Source organism: Budorcas taxicolor, chromosome 17 (genome assembly GCF_023091745.1).
Source record: "Budorcas taxicolor isolate Tak-1 chromosome 17, Takin1.1, whole genome shotgun sequence".
NCBI lineage: Eukaryota > Metazoa > Chordata > Mammalia > Artiodactyla > Bovidae > Budorcas > Budorcas taxicolor.
The window spans coordinates 72887880-72914482 of record NC_068926.1 but is presented as its reverse complement, the minus strand read 5'-3'; the positions used below and the strand labels follow the sequence as shown (position 1 = coordinate 72914482).

Genomic DNA, 26603 nt, shown 5'->3' with positions numbered 1-26603 from the left:
GCCCCCAGCCCAGCCGCGCTGGTACAAGCCGAGCCCAGGGCTGACCCCGCTCCCTAGGCTCCGTCCTTGCGGCCGGCTCCACCTGGGTGTGTAAGCAGCTCATCTGACCCTGCGGGGGCACCCAGCGGCCGCGGGGCAGCTTTCCACTCCCTGCGCGCTGGCGCCCTGGACCCGCCAGGCCATTCCTGTGGCCACAGAGGGGCCTCCCATGCTCTCCGGGCCCCAGCGTCCACCTCTGAGCTGGGCCTGCGCGGGGGCCGCGAGGCTGGGGTGAGCTGGCGGGTGCCGTGGTCAGCGGAGGGCCTGGGAGGTCTGAGAGCTGGTCATGCCTGCTTCTCTGTACTTTCCCTTCCCTCCCTGGTCCTCCCCTGTGGGCTCAGGGCCCGCAGTTCTGCCAGGCCTGGCAGGGAGCAGGGAGCCTGGGTCAGAGCCCGCACGCCCCGGGGAGGGAACCGGCTGCTTCCGGCCAGCCTTGGATTAACGGCTTTTAATTTAGAATTTAATCAATGTGGCGTCTCTCCAGAGGGTTGCACGCTCTGGTTCGGCCGTCACGTTCTCTGAGAGTGAGGTGGGCAGGGGGCCCGTGACGCCTCCCTGGGCCCCTGCCCTGGCCGCACCCTGACTTGCTCTGCTCTGCCCGCAGCTGGCACCCCGGTCATGGAGGACTGCAGTGTGCGCTCAGCCGCCACCATCCTGGCCTCGGTGAGAGAGCAGGAGGCCCGCTTCGAGCTGCTGACGCGGGCGCTGGAGCAGGAGCGGCGCCATGTCGCCCTGCAGCTGGAGCGAGCCCAGCAGCCTGGCACAGGTGGCGGGCAGTCCCTGCCCATGGCCTGGCAACAGCTGGTTCTGCAGGTACTAGCCCCGGGACTCGGCCCAGTGGGAAGACAGTCACGGGACCCCGGCGGACCACCAGCCCGCAAGCATCCGCTTATTTTGAGGCCTCCTGGGGCCTTGGGAGGGAGAGGGAGTGGGTTCCGGCCCCCTTGGGTGTGCAGGACACCATGTGACGAGGGGTAGGACGTGGCCAGACTCTCAGAATGGCACTTTCCACCTGGGGGAGCCCCCGGGGCCCAGGCGGCTGGGCAGGGTCCACTCTGGGTGGCTCAGCACTCAGCCTGGGCACGCAGAGGGTTCGGCTTCCACGGAGTCCCACTGCCTTTGCTGCTGCTGCGTCCGTCAGCGGGCCAGCTGCCGGAAAGGCTCAGGTAAGGCTGGGCTCTGCCTGCTGCCTGGAGCATGACGGCCACCGCCCCTGCGCAGCCCCAGGAGGAGTGAGTCTGGTCTGCTTCTGGCCTGAGAACTCTGAAGTGGGGATGGACAGTACGGTGCGGCCTCCTGGGCTCCTCCCCACATGAGCTGTGCCCTACTGCCAAACCCACAAGTGGGGGCTGGCTCCTGGGGTGTCGGCGGAGGAGGGAACGCTTTGCCTGGAGGTCGCTGTGATGGGCTGAGGTGCAGGGCAGGGCGCTGGCAGGGTTCAGGGAAGCCAGACTCACGCTGGCAGAGTGGGGACCCGGGGCCTCTGTGGCTGGAGAGAGAAGGAGCAGAGTACGGGTCTGGCCTGAGACTGGCGCAGCAGGCTTGGCTGCCCAGCCTGGGCATGTGGGACTCAGAAGCAGTGGCCCGTGGTCAGATGGGGGGCATGGCCAGTGACTTCCCCAAGCCTTGATGTCTTCATCTGATGGTGGGCAGTCCGCACGTACAGCCCAGCTAGGTCCGTGGTCAGAGCCAAAGACACCTCTCCACAGACCGGACACGTTGGGCAGCTCTTTCCATGCTGGCTGGTGCTGACGTGGCTGCACAGTTGGCTCACAGAGGCTGGCGCTGAAGCCAAGTGGTCTAGGTACGAGGGCCACCCCGTGGCCCCCTGGACCCTGGACGCTCCAGACAGGGAGGCCTGCACCCCCAGACGTGGGGAGCAACACAGCCGGCTGGGCCTCCTGGGGACAGCAGCAGCCCTCGACCCCAAGGTTACTCTTTGGGCGCTCTTTCCAGGCTCCAGTCCTCCCAGTCCGGAAAGGGCTCTGGCGTCCAGCCCAGAGGGTGCGCTGAGGGTCGACGACCCCGTGGGAAGACGTTCCCATAGCCCAGAGCTGCCCTGGGCTGAAAGGCCACCACCCTCCCCGGCCACTGCCCCTCCTACCCGGGGCCCTCCAGGCCTGCCCCTGGTATTCTGTCTCTTGGCAGGAGATGGTTTCTCAGGCTGAAATCAGACTAGCAGGACTGATGGGGACACTGAGGAAGCCAGGCCCCACGCAGCCGGCTGGGCCTGGCGGCCTCCACACCACACCTGCTTCCCAGCCCCGTCTCAGCAGGAGGTGCCTGGTGAGCCAACTGTGACCCTCAGCTGCCTGAACCCGGCCCTTGGAGTCAGAGCCCAGGTCTATGAAGCTTGGAAGCCGGTGGCCAGGCAGGCGGCTGGGGCTAGGGAGCCGAGGGGTGGAGGCTGCCGTGACCCCGAGGCTGTGCCGTAGCCCTGACTCCAGGCCTTTCATCATCCAGCAGAAAGGGTCGCCTCCTCCAGACACCTGGAGCAGGCTGGCTGGAGCAGGGCTGGCCCTCACCCAATGTGTGTGTGGCAGACCTGGCCAGCTGCAGGCCAGGCCGAGATGGGGGTGTGGCCGTGGCACTAGCAGACAGTGAAATTTGGGAGAAGGAACTACTCACACAGAAGCGTCCAGGTTCCCTCAGGGCAGTGGCCCCGTCTTCTGCTCCTGCCTCGCGTGGCTCCGAGTTACAGGGGCCAGTGGTGAGGAGCAACTCAAGGAAAACTGAGGCTTAGAAGGACATGCGGTGGACACCCAGAGAGCTTGAGCATGCTGGCTGCGTGGCCCGCGTGCTGGTGTGACTTGGCAGGGACAGGGGGTCTGGGGAGAAGTGGGTGGAAAGCAGAGAGCCCAAGCCAGGGCCCCTCTCGTGCCCAGCCCCCCGAACCTCCCCCAGGTCTGTGTTCCTGTAGGGGGAGCCAGACTCCCGGGTGTGGCCTGCTGGGGGCGGAGAGTTCACCCCCAGACGGGTCAGAAGCCCTGATAACCGCCCCCCCAACTTAGTGCATCAAAGGCGGGAGGAGAGGGTCTGAGGCCAGCTAGGCCCGCCAGCCTTCACCCAGCCACCCAACAGTGACGCTCCCTCCCCGCCCTCTCACACAGCTCAGCGGCTGGGGAACCCAGAGCGGAGGACCTCAAGTCTCAGAGGCCTCTGGGCCACCTGCAGGGGTGGGGAGCACTTTCACTGGGAGCAAACCGAGGCCGGGGAAGGGCTCAGCGGGAAAATGCGAGCCCCGCGGCAGGGGCGTGGGGACCAGGAGCCCTGACCGGCCGCGGGAGCGGAGGGCGACCCCGGCCCGGCCCCGCCCCGCCGGGCGCCGCCCCGCCCGATTGGCTGCTCGCCGCCCCGCCCCAGTTTCGCTCCGCCCCACCCAGCTTGGCCCCGCCCCATTGGCTGTTCGTCGCCCCCCCCCCCCCCGCCCCAGCTTGGCTCCGCCCGATTGGCCGCTCTCCTGGTCGCCCCGCCCCGCCCGTCGGCCGCTCAGCCAGGTCCGCCCGCCCGGAGCGAGTCCGCCGAGCCCGAGCCGAGCGGCCGAGGCACCGGAGCCGATCCCGGTCCAGCCGCCGCCGCCGCCGGCCCGCGCCCCCCGCGCCCGGCCCGATGCCGGCCGAACTCAGACAGGTTGGAAGGAACTTGGTCCCGGGCGGGGGCTCCGTCTCGGGGACCGGTGGCGGAGGGCGGGGCGCTGGCCCTCCGGGAGGACCCGCTTTTGTTTGTGGAGCCGCCGGCCGGAGGCAGCTATTGTCTGCGCCCCCGGGGCCGGGGCCGGGCGTGGGGGCTGAGTGGACGCACCGCCGCGGGTGCGGAGAGCGGGCCGGGGTTGGGGCCATGGAGGCGGGGGGCCGCGGGCGCACCCCGGCCAGCGACCCGGACAGGTGCCTGGGACAGGGTGGTGGGCAGGGCCTCCCGGAGTGGCACCTCTGCTGCAGGAGGGAGGCCGCGTGTGGAGAGGGCGGCGCGGCTAGGCCTCCCCCACGTTCCCAGGGCCCCGGCTCCGGGGCCGCGCAGGAGCTTCGGAATTCTAATGGAAGCCAGTCTGCCGCGGCAGCGCACGTGGATCGAGGGCTAGGGGCCTGCCCTGCCCACGTGCAGAGGCGGAGGGGGTGTCCTCCGAGCACCACCAGCACCGGGGAAGGCTGGTGGGTAGCCTGCACGCTTGCTCAGAGTGTGTGTGTGTCGGGGGGGGGGGGGGTGCACTTACAGGCACGGAAACTGAGGCAGAGGGGAGGGGCAAGAGGTGGGTCTGGACACCTGCCCAGCTGGACAGCTAGGTGCCTGCTGGCTCCAGAGACAGAGGGACCAGTTCAGGGGAGCTGAGGGCATCTGGGGCCACTTCATGTGGCTGATGGTTGTGGGCTGGGCTCGGGGAAGCTGGGTTAGGGGAAAGCCCCCCCTGCTGTCGCCCACAAGCTCGCTCCCCTAGTCTGCAGGGCGCCCACCGCCCCGTGTCCTTTGGTTACTTGGCCTGGGGCTGTGGAGTGCTGCTGTGGAGGGGTGAGCTCCCAGTCAGCCAGGCTGGGCCTGCCGCTCTGGGCAGCAAGGGAGAGGGCTTCTGTAGTGGCCAAGAACTTGCTCCCTGGGGGCAGAGGCTTGCGCGGCCTGGCCTAGACCCTACCAGGATGGCCACGCTGGGTGGGGGCTGGCGTTCCTTCCCCGTCCATTCACTCCCGCAGCAGCCGTCTCGCACTCCTGGGCCTGGACATCGGCCGTAACCCGTCCCGTGTGTGCCCGTGGGGTCTTCAGGACGGACACTGAGTGCTCCTCTGGGGAAGGCAGGCTGGGGTGGATCCGCGCTCCTGGGACCCCTGTCCAGGCTCCCAGCTGGGCCTGCGCTTGCTTCCTGTGCCCTCCTGCCATTGCCGCGCGCGCCCCTAGAGGCTTCTCTGGGCTTTTGCCTTGTCCCCCAGGTCACCTTTCTATGCCCCGCACACCCTAGATCTGGTCGCAAAGGCAGGACTGGCACTATCCCCGTCCCACAGCCTGGACACCTGGCTTCCGCCTGTTTCCGCGGGAGGAAGCTGAGCCCAGGTGTGTAGCCAGCCAGGGCCCTCTAGCTCTGGGCCCCGGGGACCCTCGTGAGAGCAGTGGGGTGCTGGTCACTCTGGCCCCTGGCTTGGCATCTTGGGCCAGGCCCGGTGCACAAGCTCCAGGAGCTCATGGGAAACCCCAGGCCTGGACACAGCCCCCTGCTGGGCTGGGCCCAGGGGCTGTGGACCCAGTCGCCATGGGTGGGAGGACCGTGGAGCTGATGTGGGCTCAGGGGAGAGGTGACGGGAGGCTGGAGAGTTCTCCCAGCATGAGAGGCAGGGGTGGGGCCCGGGCCAGGATGGGGTGGAGAGGCGGTGGAGGGGACTGGCAGGATGGGGGTGGGGGGCTCCGTGTCTAAGGTATGAGGGAGGTCTGGGGCTGCAAGGCTGGGGGTCCCTGAAGCTCAGCTGGCTTGGGTAGGTGGACACGGGGCCCAGGGGCAGGGCCTGGAGCCAGACGGGGGTGCAGGCAGGCTGGTCCACAGCCTCTGGTGAGCGCCAACCTTGTCCTGGAGGTCAGGCAGTGACCCCACATCCTCACCCCAAAGCTGTTTCGGAGGCACCAGCCATGGGTTGACCTCGGGCCCCCGTGGCCCCCAGGCCTTGGCTCCCCCACCTACCGGCTCCTACCTTCCCCGTGGTGGACACCAGGGGTGCTGAGGGAGCCTGGAGGCACAGGAGGAAGGCGGGGGGTGGTATCATGGGGGTGTGAGTGATGGGTGCTCTTGGGAGAGCCCGGGATCCGGGCTGGGTGCTCTTGCACGCGCGTGTGAGTGCACATGTGTGTCCAGGCCCCTGTCGGCATGTGTGTGCCCAGGCGTGGGTACGGGGGCCGGGCCTCCCCATGCTCCCTGACTGACTCAGGCTGCTGCCTCCCTGCCCGCCTGCCCCGGTGAAGTCATCGCCATTTTTAGCTCCCTGAGGTCACTTGCCAGCGGGGGCTCTCGGGGCCTCGGGATCCCGCTGCCAGGCTGCCCGGGCTGGTGTCAGTGGGAGCTGCCACAGGGCCACCAGGCCTTCCTGGTCTCCTGGCTCCCCTGGACCCCACACCCTCGGCCCCCCACCGCACTGTGTCTGCAGGCTGGGCAGCCAGGCACCAGTGGCACTGAGACCCAAGGGGTGCACCCCCTGTGCCCTCCCAGAAGCCCGAGCCCAGTGGGGCGGGGCTTCTTCTGGGAGAGAGTTAACGTATGCGAATATACGCACACCTCCCCAGGGCCGTCCCACCACAGGTCCTGGACTCCCTGCCCTCCCTCCTCCCGGTGCCACAGCCTGTGGCCTTGCTGCCCGACCCGGCCGAGCCCCTGGCCCCCCCAGCCCCCAGAGCGCCCACTGCCTGACACACCCATGCCCCTCACTTGACCAGTGCAGATGCGGGGGCCAGGGGTGCTGAGGGTCTGTGGGTCACCCCTGCACCGCCCTGGCTCCCCAGGGCCTTCAGACAAGAGCCAGGCCGCTGCTGGGCCGACTGCTTCTCTTCCTTGGGGGGCGGCCTCCCTCCTCTGGGCCGGGACCCCAGCGGGCATGCTACCTGTCCTCTAGGACCGTGGAGGTGCTGCCAGGCTGCAGCCCGCGAGGGGTGACGTGTGGGTCCTGTTAGCAGCGCACACGTCCTGCTCACGCTCTGCCCTCCGTTAGGCCTCAGCATCACTGTATAAAACCACACCTGTCCTCAGGGCCCTGCTTCTGGAGGAGGGGCGCGTTCCATGGCCCCTGGCACCGGAGCCCATGGGCTGGTCCTCCAGGCTCCCCCTGGACCCCGAGGAGGCCCCGACCCCAGCGCTGTGTGCAGTTGGGGGACACGTGTTCCTTTAGGACAGTACCCCACCCGTCGGGCACGGGCCTGGCTGTGGAACAGGGCCCAGCCTCCTGCTGACCCGGGAGTGTGCGCCCCCGTGCCACCCACTAGGGCTTGGATCTCAGCGGCTGCCCCTCCTAGCCAGAAGCTGGTCCTGGGGTGCCGGTACAGGCAGGGGGGACCTCGTGCTGCTTGGCACGGCAGGGATCCGGCCCAGCCGTGCTGGGGGCTGGCCTGTCCTCTGTGAGCCTCAGTTTACCCTCAAGAAAGTCTGGCTTGCAGGCCCGTGGACTTCAGAAGCGCCCCTGTGCAGCGGTGTCTTGTCTGCGGAGATGTTGGCAAGGGGGGCCAAGAGCAAAGGGCCCAACTGGGGAGACCGGGGCCGGGTGCGGGGAGAGGGTTAGGGTTAGGGTTAGGGTCTTGTCTGTGGAGATGTTGGCAAGGGGGGCAGAGAGCAAAGGGCCCGGCTGGGGACACTGGGGCAGGGTGCGGGGAGAGGACACCAGGGCTCCCTTCTGGGGTCGGCTGGGCCCCGCTGGCCCGGATCCAGCCTCTCTGGGCTCTGACCTGGCACCAGGTCTCGGGGAGCGGGCACCGGCCCCTAGCCCGAAGGAGGCCCTGCCCACACAGCATCCGGCCGGAAGGACCCAGGGTATTTTGTTGCTCCGGGTGCGCAGGGCTTTCTGGGAACTGGGTATTTCTGTCCTGTGAGGGCGTCCGCGGGCCCTGGGGGTGGCAGGAGCCTGGGTGTGGCCTCCGGGAGCCGGTGAATGGTGCCGAACCTGCCACCCTCTGCGCTCAGGGCTTCTGAGGTGGGCAGGGAGGTGACCGTGCCAGGGATCATGAGTGTCCCGCGGGCGTCTGGGCCTCCAGGAACAGCTGCACAGCCCCCAGGAGGGCCCCCCCACTCCAGGCTGCCCAACGCGTGGGGAGCCGGGCTTTACCCACTCGCTTAGCCCTCGGGAGCCCCCGCTCTCCGGGAAGGGAGGGACCAGCCCCTCTGCTGTCAAGAGGCAGGAACGTGCCGCCCCAGCTGAGATGGGCCTGGGGCGGGAGAGCGGGGAGGCGTCCGTGCCCAGGGATGGTGAGTTCGGGGCTGTCCTGCCGACACCGGCCCCCTCACCCAGGAGCAGAGCCCGGGCAGCCAGGCCTCGCTGGCCACAATGCCGGAGGCGCCCGAGGTGCTGGAGGAGACCGTGACGGTGGAGGAGGACCCGGGCACACCCACCTCCCACGTGTCCATCGTCACGTCCGAAGACGGCACCACGCGCCGCACAGAGACCAAGGTACGCGGCGCCTCGCCTCCTGCTTGGCCGCCAGGCGTAGGGCGCAGGGCCGAGCCGCCCTGGCCTCCCAGGCTGCGCGCCCACCGGCCGCCCCCTTGCCCACCAGGTCACGAAGACAGTCAAGACGGTGACCACGAGAACCCTGCGCCAGGTGCCCGTGGGCCCCGACGGCCTCCCCGTGCTGGACGGCGGGCCCCCGCTGGGCCCCTTCACCGACGGCCCCCTGGACCGGCACTTCCTGCTGCGCGGGGGCGGCCCGGCGGCCACGGTCTCCCGCACCTGCCTCGGCGGCGGCGGCTTTCCCGAGGAGCCCCGCGACGTCCCCGGCTACGGAAGCCTGTCTCGAGGGCTGGGCGTACGGCCCCCACGCGGAGGACCCCCGGGCCCGGGCCCCGGCGATGGCTGCTTCACCCTGCCCGGCCGGCGGGAGGCCTTCCCCGTGGGGCCGGTGCCGGAGCCGGGGCCGCCGGCCGGCCGCTCGCAACCCGAGCGGTTCCAGGCAGAGCCATACGGCTTGGAGGACGACGCTCGCAGCCTGGCTGCCGACGAAGAAGGGGCGCCGGAGCTGGAGCCGGAGTACGGCACCGCCGCGCGGAGGAGGCCGGACTGTGGGCGGGGCCTGCGCGCCAGGTGAGCCCTGTGCCCTGCCGCCACCTCCGAGAAGTCCGCCCTGCGCCCCCTGCCAGGGTACCGCCTGGGCAGTCTCGCTGCGGGATCCGCCTTGGCTCTTCTCGGGGACAGCGGCAAAGGCGGGCTCAGGCCTGGGGGGCTGCACTGGGTCCCTTCGTGCGGGTCTGGAGCCGGAGAAGCTGGTGACGCACCGGTACCTCCCGCCCCGCTCCAGCTAGATGGCCCCGGAGATACGAACTCAGGGCGTCTGTCTGAGCTTGGGCCAGACCCCTGCCCCTGCACAGGGGTGCCCAGAACCCAAGCCCCGGCCCTTCCCTTCCCGCCGGCACCTCTGGTTCTGTCTCTCCCGCTCTCAGCGTTTCCATCTGCGAGTGGGAACATGCCCACAGGCGAGACACTTGCCCAGCCGCAGCCCTTCACCTGGAAGGGGGTTGGACATCTGCCCCCGGGCCTGGTGGCCCCTCACGTGGCCCTACCAGCAAGGCTGTGTGCAGGGGGTGCACGTGGGCCTCACGGGAGGTGGGACCCCATCCTGGTGTTTCACAGAAACATTCAGCTGGGAGTTGAGGGTCTGCCTGGTGGCGGAAGTAAGCAACTCCCCCGGTCTGGGGACAACCTGCCAGACAGCCAGTGTGATTGCTTGGGGGCAAGGCCGCAGCCTCGAGGGGATGGTCACGCGCGTGCTCGCTCGCCCAGGGCCTACGAGGACGTGGCAGACGACGGCGGCGAGCTGATGGAGGAGCGACCGCCCTTCCCCGCCACCGCGGCGCCCCTGGCGCAGCCGGAACGCGGCAGCCTGGGCAGCCTGGAGCGGGCGGCGCGGCGCTCGCCCTCGGCGGACAGTGCCCGCAAGGAGCCGCGCTGGCGGGACCCCGAGCTGCCTGAGGTGCTTGCCATGCTGCGGCACCCGGTGGACCCCGTGAAGGCCAACGCGGCCGCCTACCTGCAGCACCTGTGCTTCGAGAACGAGGCCGTCAAGAGGCGCGTGCGGCAGCTGCGGGGGCTGCCGCTGCTCGTGGCCCTGCTGGACCACCCGCGCGCGGAGGTGCGGCGCCGGGCCTGCGGGGCGCTGCGGAACCTCTCCTACGGCCGGGACACGGACAACAAAGCCGCCATCCGGGACTGCGGCGGAGTGCCCGCCCTGGTGCGCCTGCTGCGGGCCGCACGGGACAGCGAAGTCCGCGAGCTCGTCACAGGTGAGGCGCCCGCCCCGCCCCCCAGCTCCCATGTGCCCACCACGACTCCTCCGGACCTCCCTCCCCGGTCCTCCAAGGAAGGGGTGGGCCTGTGGCTGGGTGCAGGTCGCTTGACGACCACCTCTTGGCCCTAGAGCGCAGTCCCAGCTGCCTGGGTGGCTGGGAAGGGGAGCTCCTGCTAGCCCCTCCAGTGTCCCAGCCCCTGGGGGCTCCGTCCCCTCCCCCCTACGCCAGAGTGCCGGCAGCCTGTCACCATGGCTGGTGTCGGCTGAGCTGAGCGAGGAGGGGCTCCCTGAGCGGGCCCTCTGGGGAGGAAGGGCGGACAGAGCCTGCGGTCAGCCCAGGCGGGTTGATGGTGCCCGCAGGCACGCTCTGGAACCTGTCATCCTACGAGCCCCTGAAGATGGTCATCATCGACCATGGCCTGCAGACGCTGACCCACGAGGTCATCGTGCCGAACTCAGGCTGGGAGCCGGAGCCCAATGAGGACTCCAAGCCGCGGGACGCCGAATGGACGACCGTCTTCAAGAACACGTCAGGCTGCCTGAGGTGCGGGCCCTCAAGGCTGCCGGGCGCTTCCCTGCCCAGGAGATGGGAGCTGGCTGCCCAGCTGGCCTGTGCCCCGGCGACATCCTCGTGTCCTGGATGACGTGCAAGGTGGCTGGCCACCCAGGCCTTGGTCTCAGAGCTGGTGACAGCGCCTGTCTGGGTCCGAGAATGGGCCTGCTCTGCACGTCTGTGTCCTTCCATGTAGCTCTGCCACCGCCAGGTGGCGAGCTGGGACTCGCAGATCCAGGTCCCCTTGGTCCTGCCTGTCCGTCGGGGTAACCCTGTGAGGTCCCTGAGAGGTAGGGCCCTGAGCTGCACAGACTCAGGCCTCTGGGAGTCAGAGGAGCCCCCCACCCCACGTGGGTGCAGGCAGGCCCCCGGCCCAGGTCCCGCGGTCTGCCATTCACTGCCAGGCTCCCTCGTCTGCTGGCAGACCTGACTGTGTGGGGGCAGTTCTGCAGACAAGACCCCAGGGCTGGGGGGAGAGTCCCCACAGGAGCCGGCCCACAGGCTCGCTCTCGGCCTCCCAGGAACGTGAGCTCGGATGGCGCAGAGGCCCGACGGCGGCTCCGCGAATGTGAGGGGCTGGTGGATGCCCTGCTGCACGCGCTGCAGTCGGCCGTGGGCAGGAAGGACACGGACAACAAGGTAGGGAGGGAGCCCCGGGAAGGGCCGGACTTGCAGCCCTCACAGCGGGCTGGGGGCTGGGGTCTGAACAGGAGCCTGGAGCAGTCGGGCAGCAGGGGCTGCACACATGGTCCACGACTGGGAGAGGTGCTCCCCTCCCCTCAGACGCGTCCCTGGGCCTCACCCCAGTGGGCCCCGGCCCTTCCCACCTTCATGGGCCGCGGCTTAACCCCGGGGGGGTCAGCGCCCCATGCCCCCTCTCCCCACAGTCTGTGGAGAACTGCGTGTGCATCGTCCGGAACCTCTCCTACCACGTGCATAAGGAGGTGCCGGGGGCCGAAAGGTACCAGGAGGCCGAGCCCGGGCCCCCGGGTGGTTCCGGGAGCGCCCAGCGCCGGAGCAGGGAGGACGCCGGCTGCTTCGGTGGCAAGAAGGCCAAAGGTGTGTGGGCGGCACCAGGGTTTGGCTCTCGGATCCCAGCCCCACCCAGCTGAAGGCCCTCCACGCCCACGGGGGTCACAGTCAGGGAGCCAAGCGGGGCACCCAGGGGCAGGCAGGAGGGAACCTGTGCGGTGGTCTCCTTTTGTGCCCAGACCCAGACCTTCAGCTCCAGGAAGGGTTCTGGGGGCTCACGTTTAGACATCACCGCCTTCCGGCGTTGGCAGGGAGCCCGAGGGCCCCAGGGTAGGTAGCACCCACCCACCTCACTCCATCCCCGCCTCTGGTGCGGCTGCCGGGGGTCTGTGCCGACCTCGCCCACCCACCGCGTGGCCTTTCCTGACCCCGTCGCCCGTGGGGTCACTCCCCCAGGAGTGGTCGGGCTGAGACTCCCCGGCCCCCGCCCGACCCTGGGGGGGCGTGGGGTGCTGTCCACTCAGGCTCCTCTCCTCTCTCCCGTGCTTCCTCGGCCGCCCAGAAGAGTGGTTCCATCAAGGTGAGTCCCTGCTCGGCCGCATGCAGGCCTGGCGGGCGCAGTGGGTACCAGGGACCCCCCATCGCTCAGGCAGCCGTCTCCATGACAACCGCAGGACCTGCGTCTGCAGGAAGGCCCCTCCCTTCTCCGGGCAGCCATCTCCATGACAATGGCAGGAATGTCGGCCTGGGGCTGGTTGGGAGGCTGAGGGGCTGTCCCTCCATGAAACCTCAGCTGCAGCCCTGGGTGGGGGGAGCCCAGGGTGGACAGGGCCGAGCACGTCCATCCCCAGGGCCCTGGGGAGAGAGTCTGCCCTCCAACGGAGCAGCTGAGGTGTGGTGCAGACAGAGGGAGCACCCCAAGGCCCGAGGAGGCTGGGCAGAGCTGGGCCTGGCCGTCTGATCTCAGCTCTGCCTTCCACGAGGAAGGGGTTCCTGTCTGGGTGGAGGGGCTGGGAGGTGGTGAACTGGCCCTCGGCTGGCAGGTTCGGGGGGGGCGTCTCCTGGCCCCCAGAGCCCAGGGCTGGGCCCGGCCACCGTGAGTGACATTGTTGGCCCCAGGCCTGCTGCACCGCAGCCGGGCGCGCCCTGCCCCTGCCAGGCCTCACTGCCCAGCCTGGGCTGCTGGCCCCTCAGTTCATGCCCTGGGACCCCAAGGAGGCTGCGGGGTGATCTGAAGCACAGCTCCCAGCACCCAGTGGGAGACGAGTGCTGGCCACCACGGCACTCTGGGCCAGCGTGTCTGCCTGAGCTCAGGACGGCGCCCTGCTCCCAGCCTCCTGGTGCCCGTCTCTGACGTGGGGGTGTCTTCTGGGCCCCACCTGATGCACGCCTGCGCCCTGCAGGCTCCATCTCACCCTCCACTGCCCTTTTGTTCCAGGGAAGCGGGATGGGGAGATGGACCAGAACTCGGACACCCTGGACCTGCCCAAGCGCACTGAGGCTGCCAAGGGTGAGTGCAGGGAGGCGGATGCCAGGCCGGTCCAGCTCTGTGCCACCGAGCTGGCCTGAAGGGCCTTGGGGGTCAGTGGGGAAACTGAGGCCCACAGGGGTGGGGCTCCCAGAGGACTGTGCCAGCTTCTGGCCATCTGCTCAGGGATGGGAATCAGGGTCTGTGCCAAGGTAACTTCCGGCAGGTATGGGGGTAGAGGCATGGAGGAGCGGGTGGGGATGGCAGCAAGGGTCTTCAGCGAAGGGCAGGGCTAACCGGCAAGGGTGCCTGTGCCAGCTGAGGCACCCAGGGGTGTGGTCAGGCCCAGTTCCGAGGCTGGTCCAGAGTGCCCTGGCGCGTTGGGGCAGGATCAGGGAGGGGGTGATGACATGCAGGATGAGGGACGGGGGACGGAGGTGATGCCCAGGGACACAGGTCACAGTGTGGGGCAGACCTGGAGCACAGTGGAGCGACTCTGCTGCTGGGCTGGAGCCTCCATTGAGGCCGGGCCAGGAGGGGTTGAGCGGCTGTGGCTTGGAGGGAGGGCTTCTAACATAGGATGCAAGGGTGGGGGCTGTTGCTAGGTATCTGAGTCCTGTTGCTAGGGGAGCAGCCCTGGCTGCTGCCCACGACCCACCCCCCTAAGCCGGGTCCGTGACCTCTCCCAGCCTCCGTTGCTTCCCCTGCGAAATGGGAAGGCTTTCCTCTCCGGCAGCTAAGGGGTGAACACGTGGGTGCGGAACGTCCCCCGTGACGTCATAGCCGCCCTGGGCCCCGCTTCGCTGCCCCGGGAGCGCCGAGGAGGGGGAGGGTGACCGGGCGGCATGCGTGACCGCGGCGGGGGCACTCCGTGCCCAGGCTTCGAGCTGCTGTACCAGCCCGAGGTGGTGCGTCTCTACCTGTCCCTCCTGACGGAGAGCCGCAATTTCAACACCCTGGAGGCCGCGGCCGGCGCCCTGCAGAACCTCAGCGCCGGGAACTGGGTGGTGAGAGGACCCGCGGGGCAGGGAGGCTTCAGGGTGGAGCTGCTGGGGCGGGCTTTGTCCGCAGCGGGAGGGCGGTCCGGCTCGAAGGGGCGGTCAGGGCGCCGCTGGGCGCGCGCCGCCGCCGCCGCTGAGCACGCCGCCCCCCGCCGCAGTGGGCCACGCACATCCGCGCCGCGGTGCGCAAGGAGCGCGGGCTGCCGGTGCTCGTGGAGCTGCTGCAGTCGGAGACCGACAAGGTGGTGCGCGCCGTCGCCATCGCCCTGCGCAACCTCTCGCTCGACCGGCGCAACAAGGACCTTATCGGTGAGCGTGGGCGCGGGGGTCTGAGGCCCGGGTCCCCCAACCCCGCCGGTGCGGCCTCACCGACCCTCGCCCGCTGCCCGCCGCCTGCAGGGAGCTACGCCATGGCCGAGCTCGTGCGAAACGTGCGCAGCGCGCAGGCGCCCACCCGGCCCGGTGCCCGCCTGGAGGAGGATACAGTGGTGGCCGTGCTCAACACCATCCACGAGATCGTGTCCGACAGTCTGGACAACGCGCGCTCGCTGCTGCAAGCTCGCGGCGTGCCCGCGCTGGTGGCACTGGGCGCCTCCAGGTGGGTGCAGGCGCGGCCGCCGGAGGGGCGGGGCAGGGCCTGCTGGGGCGGGGCCTGGGTGGGTGGAGCGGGATGGGGCCCCCGGGTGGGTGGGCGGGGCCTGTGGGGCGGAGCGGGAGAGTGCCGTGGGGGCGGGGCCTATGGCAGCGAAGTAGGAGGGGCCAGGTGGGTGGGCGGGGTGGGGCGGTCCGGGCAGAAACTGATCCCGCCTGGGCCGCAGCCAATCGGTGCGCGAGGCGAAGGCAGCGTCGCACGTGCTGCAGACGGTGTGGAGCTACAAGGCGCTGCGAAGCGCGCTGCAGAAGGACGGCTGGAGCAAGGCGCGCTTCCAGGTTAGGCCCGCCCGCCCCTTCCTCTCATTTCGCCAGGCCGGGTCTCCCGTGGCAGCGCCCCGACCCAGGCCGTCTGGTATGTGTTCTCCCGCCGCAGTCAGCCGCTGCTAATGCCAGAGGCCCCAAGGCAGCCCCGAGTCCGGGAGGCTTGGACGACAGCACGCTGCCGCTGGTGGAGAAGAGCCTGGGTGAGTATGGGGCCGGAGCCCATCCCGAGGTTCAGCTGTGCCCCTCCTCCCGGCCGAGGGCTGCAGGGAGGTGGGCCTTCCTCCGGGAGGGTGGCCCCCACTCCTCTCGCACCCGCGACCCCAAGGGCGTTCACCTTGGCACCCAGTTGGGGGCAGCTTTGCCAGGGAGCAGATGTTGGTGACAGGGTACCCAGAGAGGCTGAGGCCAGGCCTGGGCCCCCGACATCACCTGCAGCCAGCCACCCACCCGCTCATGCCTTGCAGACGGTGAGAAGCCAGGCGGCCAGGACATGATCCCCATGGAGGCACTTGGTCCAGGTGCGGGCAGGTGCAGGCTGCTTGCTCCCTGTGTGGGGAGGGCCTTCCAAGGAGGTGTGGTTAGAAAAGTGATTTGGTTTAGGGGTGCTCAGGGAGCGAGGGGCGGGGCAGCCAGGGAGGGGTCACTGTCCAGCCAAACTGTTTGGTCTGCCACTTGAGAGGCAGCTGGAGGGCTCTGAGCTGGGCGCCGGGGGGCCAGCAGGGGGAGTGGGGACAGGTGAGAAGACCCGGCCCGGCGTAGTCCAGGCAGATGCCCTCCCCAGACACACGCTTGGCGCTGAGGGCCAGCCACACCTCGGTGCCTGCCTCAGGGTCCTCTCTGCCTCTGCCCAGCAGACGGCTACTCCACCATGGACAGGCGGGAGCGCAGGGCTCGAAGCAGTGACCCCGCGGGGGAGGCCTCTGAGAAGGAGCCGTTGAAAGTGAGTCGCCTTAGGCAGGTGTCTGGAGAGGTGGCGTGTCTGGGGGGCAGGGCTGTGGCTCTCCTGCCTGGGGAACCGTCGCACACGCCAGGAGGGCGGCCGGTTCCAGGCTGCATCCGCACGCTCCCTGCTCGGTCCCGCCCCCACAGCAGCCCTGCCGCCTGCTCTGTGCCTGCTCCTGTGTCCCCCAGCCCCGCTGGTGCTCAGCTCTCCTCTGGCACACACCCCTGCCCTGCTGACCTGCCCAGCTCCCACCCGCTTGCTCACACTAACCTGCTGCGTTCTGCCTCTAACGCCCGCCTGCCCGCTGCAGCCCGACCCCAGCAGGAAGGCTCCTCCGCCCGGGCCCAGCAGGCCTGCGGTCAGGCTGGTGGACGCTGTGGGGGACGCCAGGCCTCAGCCTGTCGACTCCTGGGTCTAGCTTGCATGCCTGGTACGTCCCCTCTGGGTTCTGCGTCGGGGTGGGGCCTCCCCGCGCCCCTGCCTGCCTGCCCTGCTGTCCCTGCATGCTTCCTGCAGGGCCGCCCGAGCTTCGCGGAGGGACGCCCAGGTCGGGGGAGGGTAGGGGCCTGGGCCATCGGAACCTGGTCACAGGGCGAGAGCGGGGCTGATCCTCCAAACCTTCCAACACCCCGGCGCAGGGCCCCCCAAGACCCACCTTCCCTCAGCGACCATCATCAGGCCTGCTTAGGCATCCCTTTTCCGCCCACAGGGCCTGGGCCTGGCCGTTTGCTCTTAGGGTCTGACCTCTGAAGAGACCGCAGGAAGGGGCCTCTGGGCGCCCGTGCAGAGCCTGCTGTGGAGCTGGGAGCCCTCTGGTGGCAGGGTGGGCGGCACCCCCCCTCCAGCCCTGGCTCCCTGCTCCTAACTCCCAGGCGAGTTAGCTTCCTGACATGGTGCTGTGTGCAGCGCGCGCCTGGGAGACCCAGGCCAGGGTGCCCGGCGTTGCTCTGGGGCCAGCGGGGCCCCCCCGAGGAGGGGGCTCGGCAGGGAGTCTGGCCCCAAGGCTGTAGGGGCTTCCCTGGGCCCTGAGCGGGGGTGGTGCCAGGGGACAGTCCCAGAGACCCTGGAGGCAGCGAGCAGGGGCTGGCTGTGCATGCCCTGCCTGCTGCCCGCAGCGCCGGGAGCCCCTCCCTGGGCACTGTGGCCCTCGAGTAGCGGCTCTGGGACTGGCCTTTGGCAGCAGTGGAGGACCACTGTTGAGTGCCTGCTGTTTGTGACTTAAAAACCAGAGAAACACTGATAAAAAACATCAATAACAAAACCAAACTAAGACAGTATTGGTAAACATCTAAATTTTTGTAAGAAAAATTAAAAATTATAACCAGCAACAAAGGAACTTCCCGTGTCTGTCTCCACAAGCCCCTCCCCTGTTGTCTGCTGGGTGGGCCACTGCATCCAGGCCCCTGGGATGTGCCCCCCACGTGGCCCCTTTCTACACACAGAGGCATAGGGTCGATCCTGGGTGGTTAGTGGGGCCCCGAGGTCTGTGGCTGGTCTTGGGCACAGGTGGGCTTGGCTAGAAGGGGTGATCTCGGGGTGAAGGACCCAGGAGAGCCTCCGAGGTGGCTGGAGGTCCAGCCGGCCGCTTGAGGGCCTTGGGGCTGGAAGGCCAGCGCTGGGGCTGGGGGGGGGCCTGTGGATGTGAGTGGGCGCCGGCCGGTCGCATCATCACAAGCAGCCGGGTCGCCACAGAAGCACCTCAGCCGTTCCAACGGTGCTGTCTCACCCCAGACCAGGCCGAACAGGATGGGGACGTGGTGCGCCCAGAGCCACACCAGGCCCAAGGCCAGGTGCTCGGCATTCCGCACCTGACCCAGCACTGCTTGCTTAGAGTGGCCTGCGGGCCGCCCAGGATCCCAGAGGGGCTCAGCCCAGCCCGCAGACATCCCTGTGGGGCTGAGCCGGGCGGCTGGTCTGCAACGGCTGAGGGGAGCGGTGGGTGTCTGGTGAGAAGCTGGGGCGTGGGGGGAGACTCGGGTCCTCTCTCACCTAAAGAATCAGGTCCTCAGTTTCTACCTCAGTCTTCTAAACAGGGTGTTCCTCTGAGATTGGTAGTGGCTGATTGTAGAAAAGTTGCATTTCATTCTTAAAAGGAGGCGAAAGGAAGTGGGTATGTTTTGGGGGCAGGGGGGTCGGTGGTGATCACCGAGGCACTGCTGCCACCTGGTGACGGTAGGGCGCAGGTGCAGGCGGCGCGAGTGCGGCCCGCCCGGCGTGCTGATTGGAGAGAGGGAGGGAGAGGGAGGCGGGGAGAGAGAGGGGGGAGGGAGGGAGAGAGGGGGAGGGGAGAGGGAGGGGGGGAGGGGAGAGGGAGGGGGGGAGGGGAGAGGGAGGGGGGAGGGGAGAGGGAGGGGGGGAGGGGAGAGGGAGGGGGGAGGGGAGAGGGAGGGGGGAGGGGAGAGGGAGGGGGGAGGGGAGAGGGAGGGGGAGAGAGGGAGCGGGGGAGAGGGGGAGGGGCGGGGGGGGCGGGGAGGGGCAGAGAAGAGGGAGAGAAGGAGGGAGGGAGGGGGAGAGGGGGAGGGGGAGAGAGGAGGGGGAGAGGGTGTGTGAGACACTGTGTGTGACTGACACTGTGCACATGTGTGCGTGTGATGCTGTGCATGTGTCACTGTGCACTTGTGTGCATGTGATCCTGTGCATGTGTGTGTCACTGCGTGTGTGTGTGTGTGTGGACACTGACTGACACTGTGCACATGTGTGCGTGTGATCCTGTGCATGTGTGTGTCACTGCGTGTGTGTGCGTGGACACTGTGTGACACTGTGCACATGTGTGCGTGTGATCCTGTGCATGTGTGTGTCACTGTGTGTGTGCGTGTGTGGACACTGTGTGACTGACACTGTGCACGTGTGTGCGTGTGATGCTGTGCATGTGTCACTGTGCACCTGTGTGCGTGTGATCCTGTGCATGTGTGTGTCACTGCGTGTGTGTGCGTGTGATCCTGTGCATGTGTGTCACTGCGTGTGTGTGCGTGTGATCCTGTGCATGTGTGTCACTGTGTGTGTGTGCGTGTGTGTGTGTGTGGACACGCGGCACTCACAGCCGCTGCTTGCCTAGCTGGCCTTCACAGGCAGCCACCTTTAGATGTCCCACCACGATTCTGGAAGGGGAGCTGGCCGTGCTCGGGGCAGGCCAGCGTGACAGCCTGGAGCTGCAGGGGGCAGCCGTGGGGCTCCTGCCCTGAGGAAAGACCAGCGCTGCGGACGCGGGCGCCCAGGGCTGGGGCCGCCTCACCCTCCAGGGCCAGGCATGGTGGGGGACCCCGAGCAGGGCTCAGGGCCGAGCGGGGGTCGCTCGGGGCCCTTGTAGACGACCTTCTCCAAGCCATCCACCACCTTGGAGTACTCCAGGTATGAGCTGAAGTGCGAGCACTCGAAGCGGCTGCTCCCGCGCACGTACTCCAGAAAGTCGGGCGCCCCAGGGAAGATGACGTTGTCAGCCAACAGCACTGTCCCTTCCGCAGCAGGCCGCACTCCTGCGGGGACAGACGCACGGCTGGAGGGCATGGGGGCGGCCTGGCCGGGGGCGGCCCCGCCCCAGCCCCTCCCCGGCCCAGCGGCCACTGCAAGGAAAGGCTGAGCAGGCTGGAGGACGCTCGGGCCCTAGGACATCGCGTGGCACACAGAAGGGGCTCACTGCGCGCTGGGGGGCATGAGAGTGCTGACAGCGGGAACCAGACTGCGGCCAGCGGGTGACCCAGGAACATGGGCTCCCCCGGGTCACTGAGATGCCTGGTGACCCATGCAGGGGCCGCTGGCATTGGCTGCTGGAGGCTCAGTAGGGCCCGACCAGGGGGACCCTGCAGGGCGGGGAGGCAGACCTCCACACCCACAAGCCTGCCCCTCAGGTCCACCCTGAGGCACCCCAGTCTCCACCAGCGCCTGGGCAGTCGGCCAGCATGTCAGGCCTGGCTCTACAGACGGAGGGGCAGCTGCACTTCCATGCCCCCCACCTCACCCCCAGTCTCTCTAAGCCGGAGGAGAAGCTGCTTGGTGTGTGTGAAACTTGCTCAGTCGTGTCTGACTCTCTGCGACCCCATGGACTATAGCCCACTGGGCTCCTCTGTCCATGGGATCCTCCAGGCAAGAAACTGGAAAGGGTTGCCGTGCCCTCCTCCGGGGCAACTTCCCAACCCAGGGATGGAATCCAGGTCTCCCACGTTGCAGGCAGACCCTTTACCATCTGAGGCACCAGGGAAGCCCTGCTTAGGTTGCCTCAAAAAGCGAAAGGAAATGTTTCCCTGGGGAAGGAGTGAAGGGACAGCCTAGCTGCTGTGTTAGATCAGTTTTCTCTAATGATTATTAAAGTGGAAAAAAAATCCCCCAAAAGGAAGGCCAAGTCAAGCAGGGGGCCCCAAGAGTGTCTTAAGTTGCCGGTGAGACCCCAGGGATGGACGGGCACCCCCTGGTGACTTAGGAACACGGGGGACACTGCAGTGGGCCAGCCTTGAATCTTCCTGGTAGCGGCTGCCTCCCTCCCATCCTGGGCCCTGAGGCCGGAGTGGAAAACACAGCTGTGAGGTCAGTGAGGTTGGGACAACCCATGAGCCAGAGTCTGAAACAAGTGGGCCTCTGAATCGAGGAGCGTTTCTCTTAAAAAAGGAACTTCCCCGTGATACTGATGAGGAAGGGCCGCTGCAGCGGCCTGCCTGCCCAACCCCGGGAGCAAACACTCAAGGTGAGCTGGGGCTCAGCACGTGAGCCACTGAACCCACAGGTCAGCCTCGGAGGAGGTGATGCAAAGGCTGGCCGCCTGCCCGGGGACGCAGCCCTGGAGTGTCTGACCAAGGCCGCGTGCCAGCACTCAGAGGACCAGAGTGGGGTCCCCTGTTCCCGAACCCCCTCCTTCCGCCCCGGGTGGCAGCTTCAGGTCACGAGGGTGCCAGGCCTCCCCCTCCTTCGTCTCCGGCCGCCCTGCTGTAAGGACACCAAGCAGCCCGTGGAGAGCCCTGAGCAATGGGGACGAAGGCCACCTGCCCTGCCAGTCCCTGGCCCGACCGAGGCGGTGTGGCCAGGCCAAGGCAGGGCCAGCTGCAGAACACGCCTTCCCTTCTCCTGAGATAACGACCAGCCGTGAACAAGTGGTTCTGGGAAAACTGTTAGGTTCCTAGTTGGCAAGGGCAGCAGGCCTTCCCTGGGGGCTCGGGTGGTAAAGAACCCGGCCGCAGTGCAGGAAAGCCAGGTTCAATCCCTAGATCAGGACGATCCCCCTGGAGAATCCCATGGACAGAGGAGCCTGGTGAGTACAGTCCATAGGTCACAGCCGGACACGACTGAGCAACTGACACGCCCACTTCCAAGGGCGGCATCTGCTGCTTTCCACAGATGCAGGCCATCCAGCGGTGCTCCCTGAGGCCCACCCGCCCCAGCCCAGGCCCCCACGCCCGTGTCCTGACTGCACACAGGCCAGCCCACGGCTCCCCAGCCGCCCTCTGCAGGGCCCAACCTGGGCAGCAGACACAGGCTCACCTCCAAGAGAAGCGTGTCCGGCAGGTAGCGGTCCTTCCAGTGGTCGATGAAGACCATGTCCAGTGTGTCCACGTCATATTTCTCCTTCAGCTGGGGGATGATGTCCTGGGATGCTCCAAGAATAACAGTCACCTGGAACAACAGACCCCCACCCAGTGAGCCTGGGGGTTCCGGGAGATGGGTCCCCGCTCTGCCCTACCTCTGGGAGTCTCACGCCCTGCAGACGGGGCTGCCAGCCAGGTGGGTAAGCATGGCCTGGAGCCGCTGGGGTATGACCCCAGCCCTCCTGGCCCCCGGAGCTTGTGCCCACGTCCATCCGCCACCTCAGGGACAGCACCACACCTTGTCCTGCAGGCCTGCAAACTCCACCATCCGCTGGGTGATGGCGGCATAGTCGGGGTTGAGCTCGATGGTGAGCAGCCGGGCGCCCGGCAGCAGCAGGCGGGCCATTCGCACCGCCGAGTAGCCGCAGTAGGCGCCCAGCTCCAGCAGCACGGATGGCCGCTGCTCCCTCAGCACAGTGTCCACGATCTCGCCTGTGGAGAGGGCGGGGGAGGTGAGCAGGGAGGCCCCGCCCCGCCCCCGCCCCGCCCCCGCCCCGCCCCGCCCCGCCCCGCCCCGCCCGCGCTCAGCCCGAGCTCACGCCCCCAGGCCTCTGTGCTTCTGCTCGCGCCCCGTCCGCCCCTCCCAGCATTCCCGGCTGCCCCCAGCCTGGCCCCGCCCAGAGCCGCCCTCTGTGGAAGCCCCACCCCACTCCGGCCCCCGGCTGCACCGAGAGCCTGCCCCGCTCCCTTGAGCTGGACACGGTCGGAAGGTTCAAGGCTGCTGGGCCGCTGGCTGCCCTGACTCCAGGGGTGCCACGCATACCGGCTGGAGTCCAAAGGTCGGGAAGCGGCCCCGGGGGCGGGGCGGGAGCTGGCGCCCGCGCAGGACGCAGTCCAAGGGTCTCCATGCACCCCAAGGCCAGCCGGGACACCCAGGGACCCACGGCCCGCCCCGGGGAGCACCTGGCTCTGCCTGGCGGCTTGCGAGCGAGGGAACCATACAAGGACTCTGCTGTTCCCCGTCCCCCCCCCAGCACTGGCCGGCGCTCCCTGACGGCACCTCCGAGAGTGGGGGCGGGGCTTCCCCTACAGCGGTCCTCCCGCGGGACCCGCGCCCGAGCCGCCCCGCCACCCACCTTTCTTCTCGCCCACGTGCATGGCCCACTCCTTCTCCGAGCTGTAGCTGTCGATGGCGGCCACCACGCTCTGCGGGTCCCCGGCCTCCGCGTGCTGAAGCACGTGTTGCAGGATGCGTTGCTCCTTGCTGCTGCCCATGAGGAGGCTGCGGACGGGCTTCACGATGAAACTCGTTCCAGCCGATAAAGGCCCAGCCGAAGAGCCGCAGGTCCGATAGGGCCAGCCACCGCAGCGCGAGCAGGGCCAGGCCTACGGCGCCAGCGGCCAGCAGCAGGGGCGGGGCCTCCAGCATCTGCGGGAAGGGGGGCGGGGCTTCAGGGCGGGGCCTCCACATCTGCAGGGGGGCGGGGGCGGGGCTTCCGGGCTCTGCTGGGCCCCCGCCACCCGCAGGACGCGTGGGAGCACGTGGTCACCGCGATGTTAGTGACCTGCCCGCCTGGCTGACCCACCCAGGAGGTTCGAGAAGTCAGCCCCGTGCCCGGTGGCCAGACCCAGGTGAGACGGCCGGGGCCACCTGCAAACCACGTCCCCAGGGACTCTGCCCTGGGTGGAGAGACGGGGTCTCTGGCAGCCCGGGGCACGGCTGGCCCGAGGCTGGACAATCCCCACAGGGGTGGCCAACCGCACTCACAACCCCCTGGGGCACACACTGGGGAGAGCCCAGGAGCTCGTGTGGCCGGTGAGCTTCCGGGGACGGACACAGGCAGCCCCAAGCCGGCTGTTCCACAGAGGGGCGGGTAGCAGGGGTCCCCAGTCAGAGGAGGGGCCCGGGGCCCCTGAGACACAGCCAGGCTGAGCCGGCACAGGGCAGAGGCCTGAAAGTGGGAAAGCGTGGGAAGCTTCCAGCAGGGCTGTGGTCACTCGTGGGTCACGCACAGGGAGGGGCCGCACAGGACCGGCTCCTCCAGAAGCGCCTGCTGGGAAAGGCACGTGAGAGAGCAGGCAGGCTGAGGGTCTTGGAGGGGCGACTGCCCCTCCCCGGACAGCTCAGGACTGCAGCAGCCTGGGCCACAGAGGGTCTCGGCAGGCAGGGCAGGGAGGGACCGCGGAGCGCGCACACCCAGGCTTCCCAGTGGTCTCGCATGCACGGCCTGTTTACACCAGGCACCCGAGCGGAGCACGGGATCAGCAGGTCAGGGCCCCACCCGGCCCGCCTCCCTGACAGCCACGCCCCACGCCCCGCCCCCGAGCTCCGCTGCAAAGCAGACCGAGCTTGGGTGGCTTTCTCCTGCCTATAGACAGTTAATCCATAGCGTGGGAGGGACCAGAGTCCTGGCATGGGGGCCTGCCACAGGCCAGCCCTGCCCTCGGGGGAGAGCAGACAGGCAGCGAGACGTTGCCTGGAATGTCCCCCCCAGCCCTGGACACCACAGACGGGTCTCCCTAGTCCCTGCAGTACTGCCTGCAGGCCAGGCCAGCATGTGCCCCACTGGGCAGGAGGCAGGTGGGGGGATCTGGGGGTGTGGTGGAGTGGGGCCGACCGCACTTCCTGGACAGGTGACAGAATGCAATGGGGGCGCGTGGCCTGAAGTGGCCGGCATTGCCCACTGGCTCCGCGTTCTGCCAGCTTAGGTCCCCCAACCACACACCCGTGTGACTTTATCACGACTGTGTTCAGCAGCAGTGGAGAGAGGCTGGGCCACTTTGATGGATTCTCTGGGTTGATGAAAAAAAACTAATCAATGTTACACATAAATATAAAAAAATTAAAAGTAATATTCCATTTAAATGCCAAAGTCCTTGGCGGACCTGGAATTGTGAAAGATAACTTGTAATTCCCACAATGCCTGAACTGTATAAAAATTGGGTGAGGACTCAGCCACCTGACGGCCCAGGTCTGCCGGGAGCTTCCCGCGGTGCCGGGAACCAAGAACAGAGCCACTGACGGAACCAGGCAGACGTGCTGGGAGGCAGCCCTCCAGGCAAGGGCTGGGCGGACCTCTCCTCGGGGAGACACAACCCGGGGGGCCCCTTGTGCTCGGGGGTCCCAGTACCAGAGCACCCACAGCTCTGCCCTTTGGAAAGGCCACAGTGAGGTCGCTCAGTTCCCCGGTGGTGGCCTGAGGTTCCCACCGCCTTGCGTGGCTCCGGGCCCTGGGAGGGTGAGGGGCCCCGCTGCCCTGAGAGGACGACAAAGGAGCCGCTAGCCGGAGATGAGGGCTGGTGGCCGAGCGGCACCCGCAGACCCCCTGCTTTGCGTGTCCCACACGCATCCCCCTGCTTCCGTGTGTTCCACTCGCGTCCAGAACCTAATTTTAAGAAATAAAACCATAAAACTCATAGAAGAAAACACAGGAGTAACTCTTCATGACCTTGAATTTGGCTGTGGGTTCTGGGCTTCCCTGGTGGCTCAGATGGTAAAGCGTCTGCCTGCAGTGCAGGAGACCGGGGTTCGATCCCTGGGTGGGGAAGATCCCCTGGAGAAGGAAATGGCAACCCCCTCCAGTACTCTAGCCTGGAGAATCCCATGGACTGAGGATCCTGGTAGGCTACAGTCCATGGGGTCACAAAGGGCCAGACACGACTGAGCAGCTTCACTTCTGCTTCTCAAATGCGACACCAGAAGCACAGGCGACAGAGGAAAATAGGGCTTCACCAACACGGAAGCGCTGTGCATCAGAGGGCACCCTCAAGAGGGCGAAGGGCAGCCCAGGGGCGGAGGAAACACGCAAACCACCTATCTGAGGAGGGTTTAAAAGCCTGAGTGTACGTGAGAATTCCCAGAACTCAGAAACGAACCAGTTAGGAACAAGACGGAGAACAGGAACAGACAGTTCCCCAAAGAAGACACACCAGTGACCAGGAAGCAGGTCACTTGGAAGTCCGATCAAAGCCGCAAGGCACCACTTCACACCCGCTGGGATGCCCCGCCCCGTGCCGGCGGGGCCATGGTGAAATCGGAAACTCAAGCACGGCTGGTGGGAACCCAAGACCGAGCAGCTGCTGTGGAAAACAGTTTGCGGTTCCTCAGAAAGGTGTAAACAGAGTGCCCGTATGACCCAGCAATCCCACCTCTGGGAGCGGACGCGGGGCGCCCGAGAGCAGCGGCTTGAACCCATACCTGTCCACCCACGTTCAGGACAGTGTGAGGCGCAGCAGCCGCGAGGGGACACGGACCACGGCCAGAGGCGGCGTGGCCTCTCCGCACACTGGGGTACCCCTCAGTCACACTCAGATGCCTGCAGCCCCGACCCCGTCCCACTGGGAGGGACGTGCGGACACCGGCGACCTCACGGAGGGACCGGGGGGACGTCACGCTCGTGGATGAGCCGGACACGTGAGGATCAATTCTGAATGATCATACCCGGATGAAACGCGCACCAGGGGCAGTCTCACAGAGACAGGGTGGAGAACAGAGGCTGCCAGGGGCTGGGGGCCGCGGGGAGTCACTGCTGAAAGGGGCAGAGCTTCTGCCTGGGGCGGCGTGGGAGTTCTGAAGACCGTGGAACAGCTAAACAGCCACGTGGGCACTCGATGCCACCCACCTGTACGCGTGCACGTGCTTAGAGCGGTGAATTTCAACTTACGCATGTCTCACTTCATCAGAAACGGTGGAAAACCAAGAAAACAAGCAACCCTGTTTCTGGTCCTCTCTGTCCCCACAAAAAAAAGGAACACGGCCCCCGCACTGGGAAGCAGAATCCAGAAAAACCAGCCCAGCTCCCCATCTGCGTGCCTGCTGGGCCGGCCCCGAGCCTGGGCACCTGAGCGCCCGCCCCACCCACCCTGGAAGCGCACACTCAGCCCCTCTGGGAGGAGGGGAAGGCCGCGGGTCCCGCGCTTCCTCCGCAGGCCCGGTGTGTGTTCCCCGAGCCCTAGAGATGGAGCACAAAACTGGGGGGCCCTCTCTCACAACAGCAGCAACAGCCCACCCCCAAAGCTTCCTTATTATAAGCCCGTTCTTAAGCGGTCTCCTTGCAACCCCAGGCCAGACCCTCCATCACCTGGGATCGCCACCTACCCTCCTCCTGATAAACCCCCAAGGGGCTGATGGAGATGCCGGCCAGGGCCCCGGCCCCCTCAAGCCCAGGCTGGGGCTGCAGACGGCCCACAGGCTCTTCAGTCCCACGGTGCTAGGGCGACGTGTCTGCTAGGGCGACGTGTCTGCTAG

General features: G+C 67.7%; 2 protein-coding genes across 8 annotated transcripts; one reads left to right on the top strand and one right to left on the bottom strand.

Annotated features, from left to right (window-relative positions):
- Positions 1-657: 657 nt before the first annotated feature.
- On the top strand, positions 658-17171 carry ARVCF (ARVCF delta catenin family member). Of its 7 annotated transcripts, none has more exons than XM_052654371.1 (18): positions 658-852; positions 8001-8159; positions 8266-8789; positions 9486-9985; positions 10351-10534; positions 11065-11182; positions 11431-11602; positions 12078-12095; positions 12954-13025; positions 13863-13990; positions 14143-14293; positions 14384-14582; positions 14803-14914; positions 15012-15102; positions 15367-15420; positions 15757-15842; positions 16156-16275; positions 16555-17171. In XM_052654371.1, exons 1-17 carry the CDS (start codon positions 658-660, stop codon positions 16261-16263), a joined length of 2871 nt encoding a protein of 956 aa, XP_052510331.1. In that variant the 3' UTR covers positions 16264-16275; positions 16555-17171. The 7 variants fall into 7 exon arrangements, with proteins under 7 accessions (XP_052510331.1, XP_052510332.1, XP_052510333.1 ...); XM_052654374.1 differs by lacking the exon at positions 658-852 and adding an exon at positions 3584-3669; XM_052654376.1 differs by lacking the exon at positions 658-852 and adding an exon at positions 4985-5076.
- A 1764-nt stretch (positions 17172-18935) lies between these two features.
- COMT (catechol-O-methyltransferase) lies at positions 18936-26603 on the bottom strand. The gene is given in 7 exon segments (XM_052654953.1): positions 18936-19303; positions 19306-19318; positions 21312-21443; positions 21654-21847; positions 22492-22660; positions 22662-22784; positions 26454-26603. Coding segments are annotated over 6 exon segments (861 nt in total). The 5' UTR covers positions 26454-26603; the 3' UTR covers positions 18936-19073.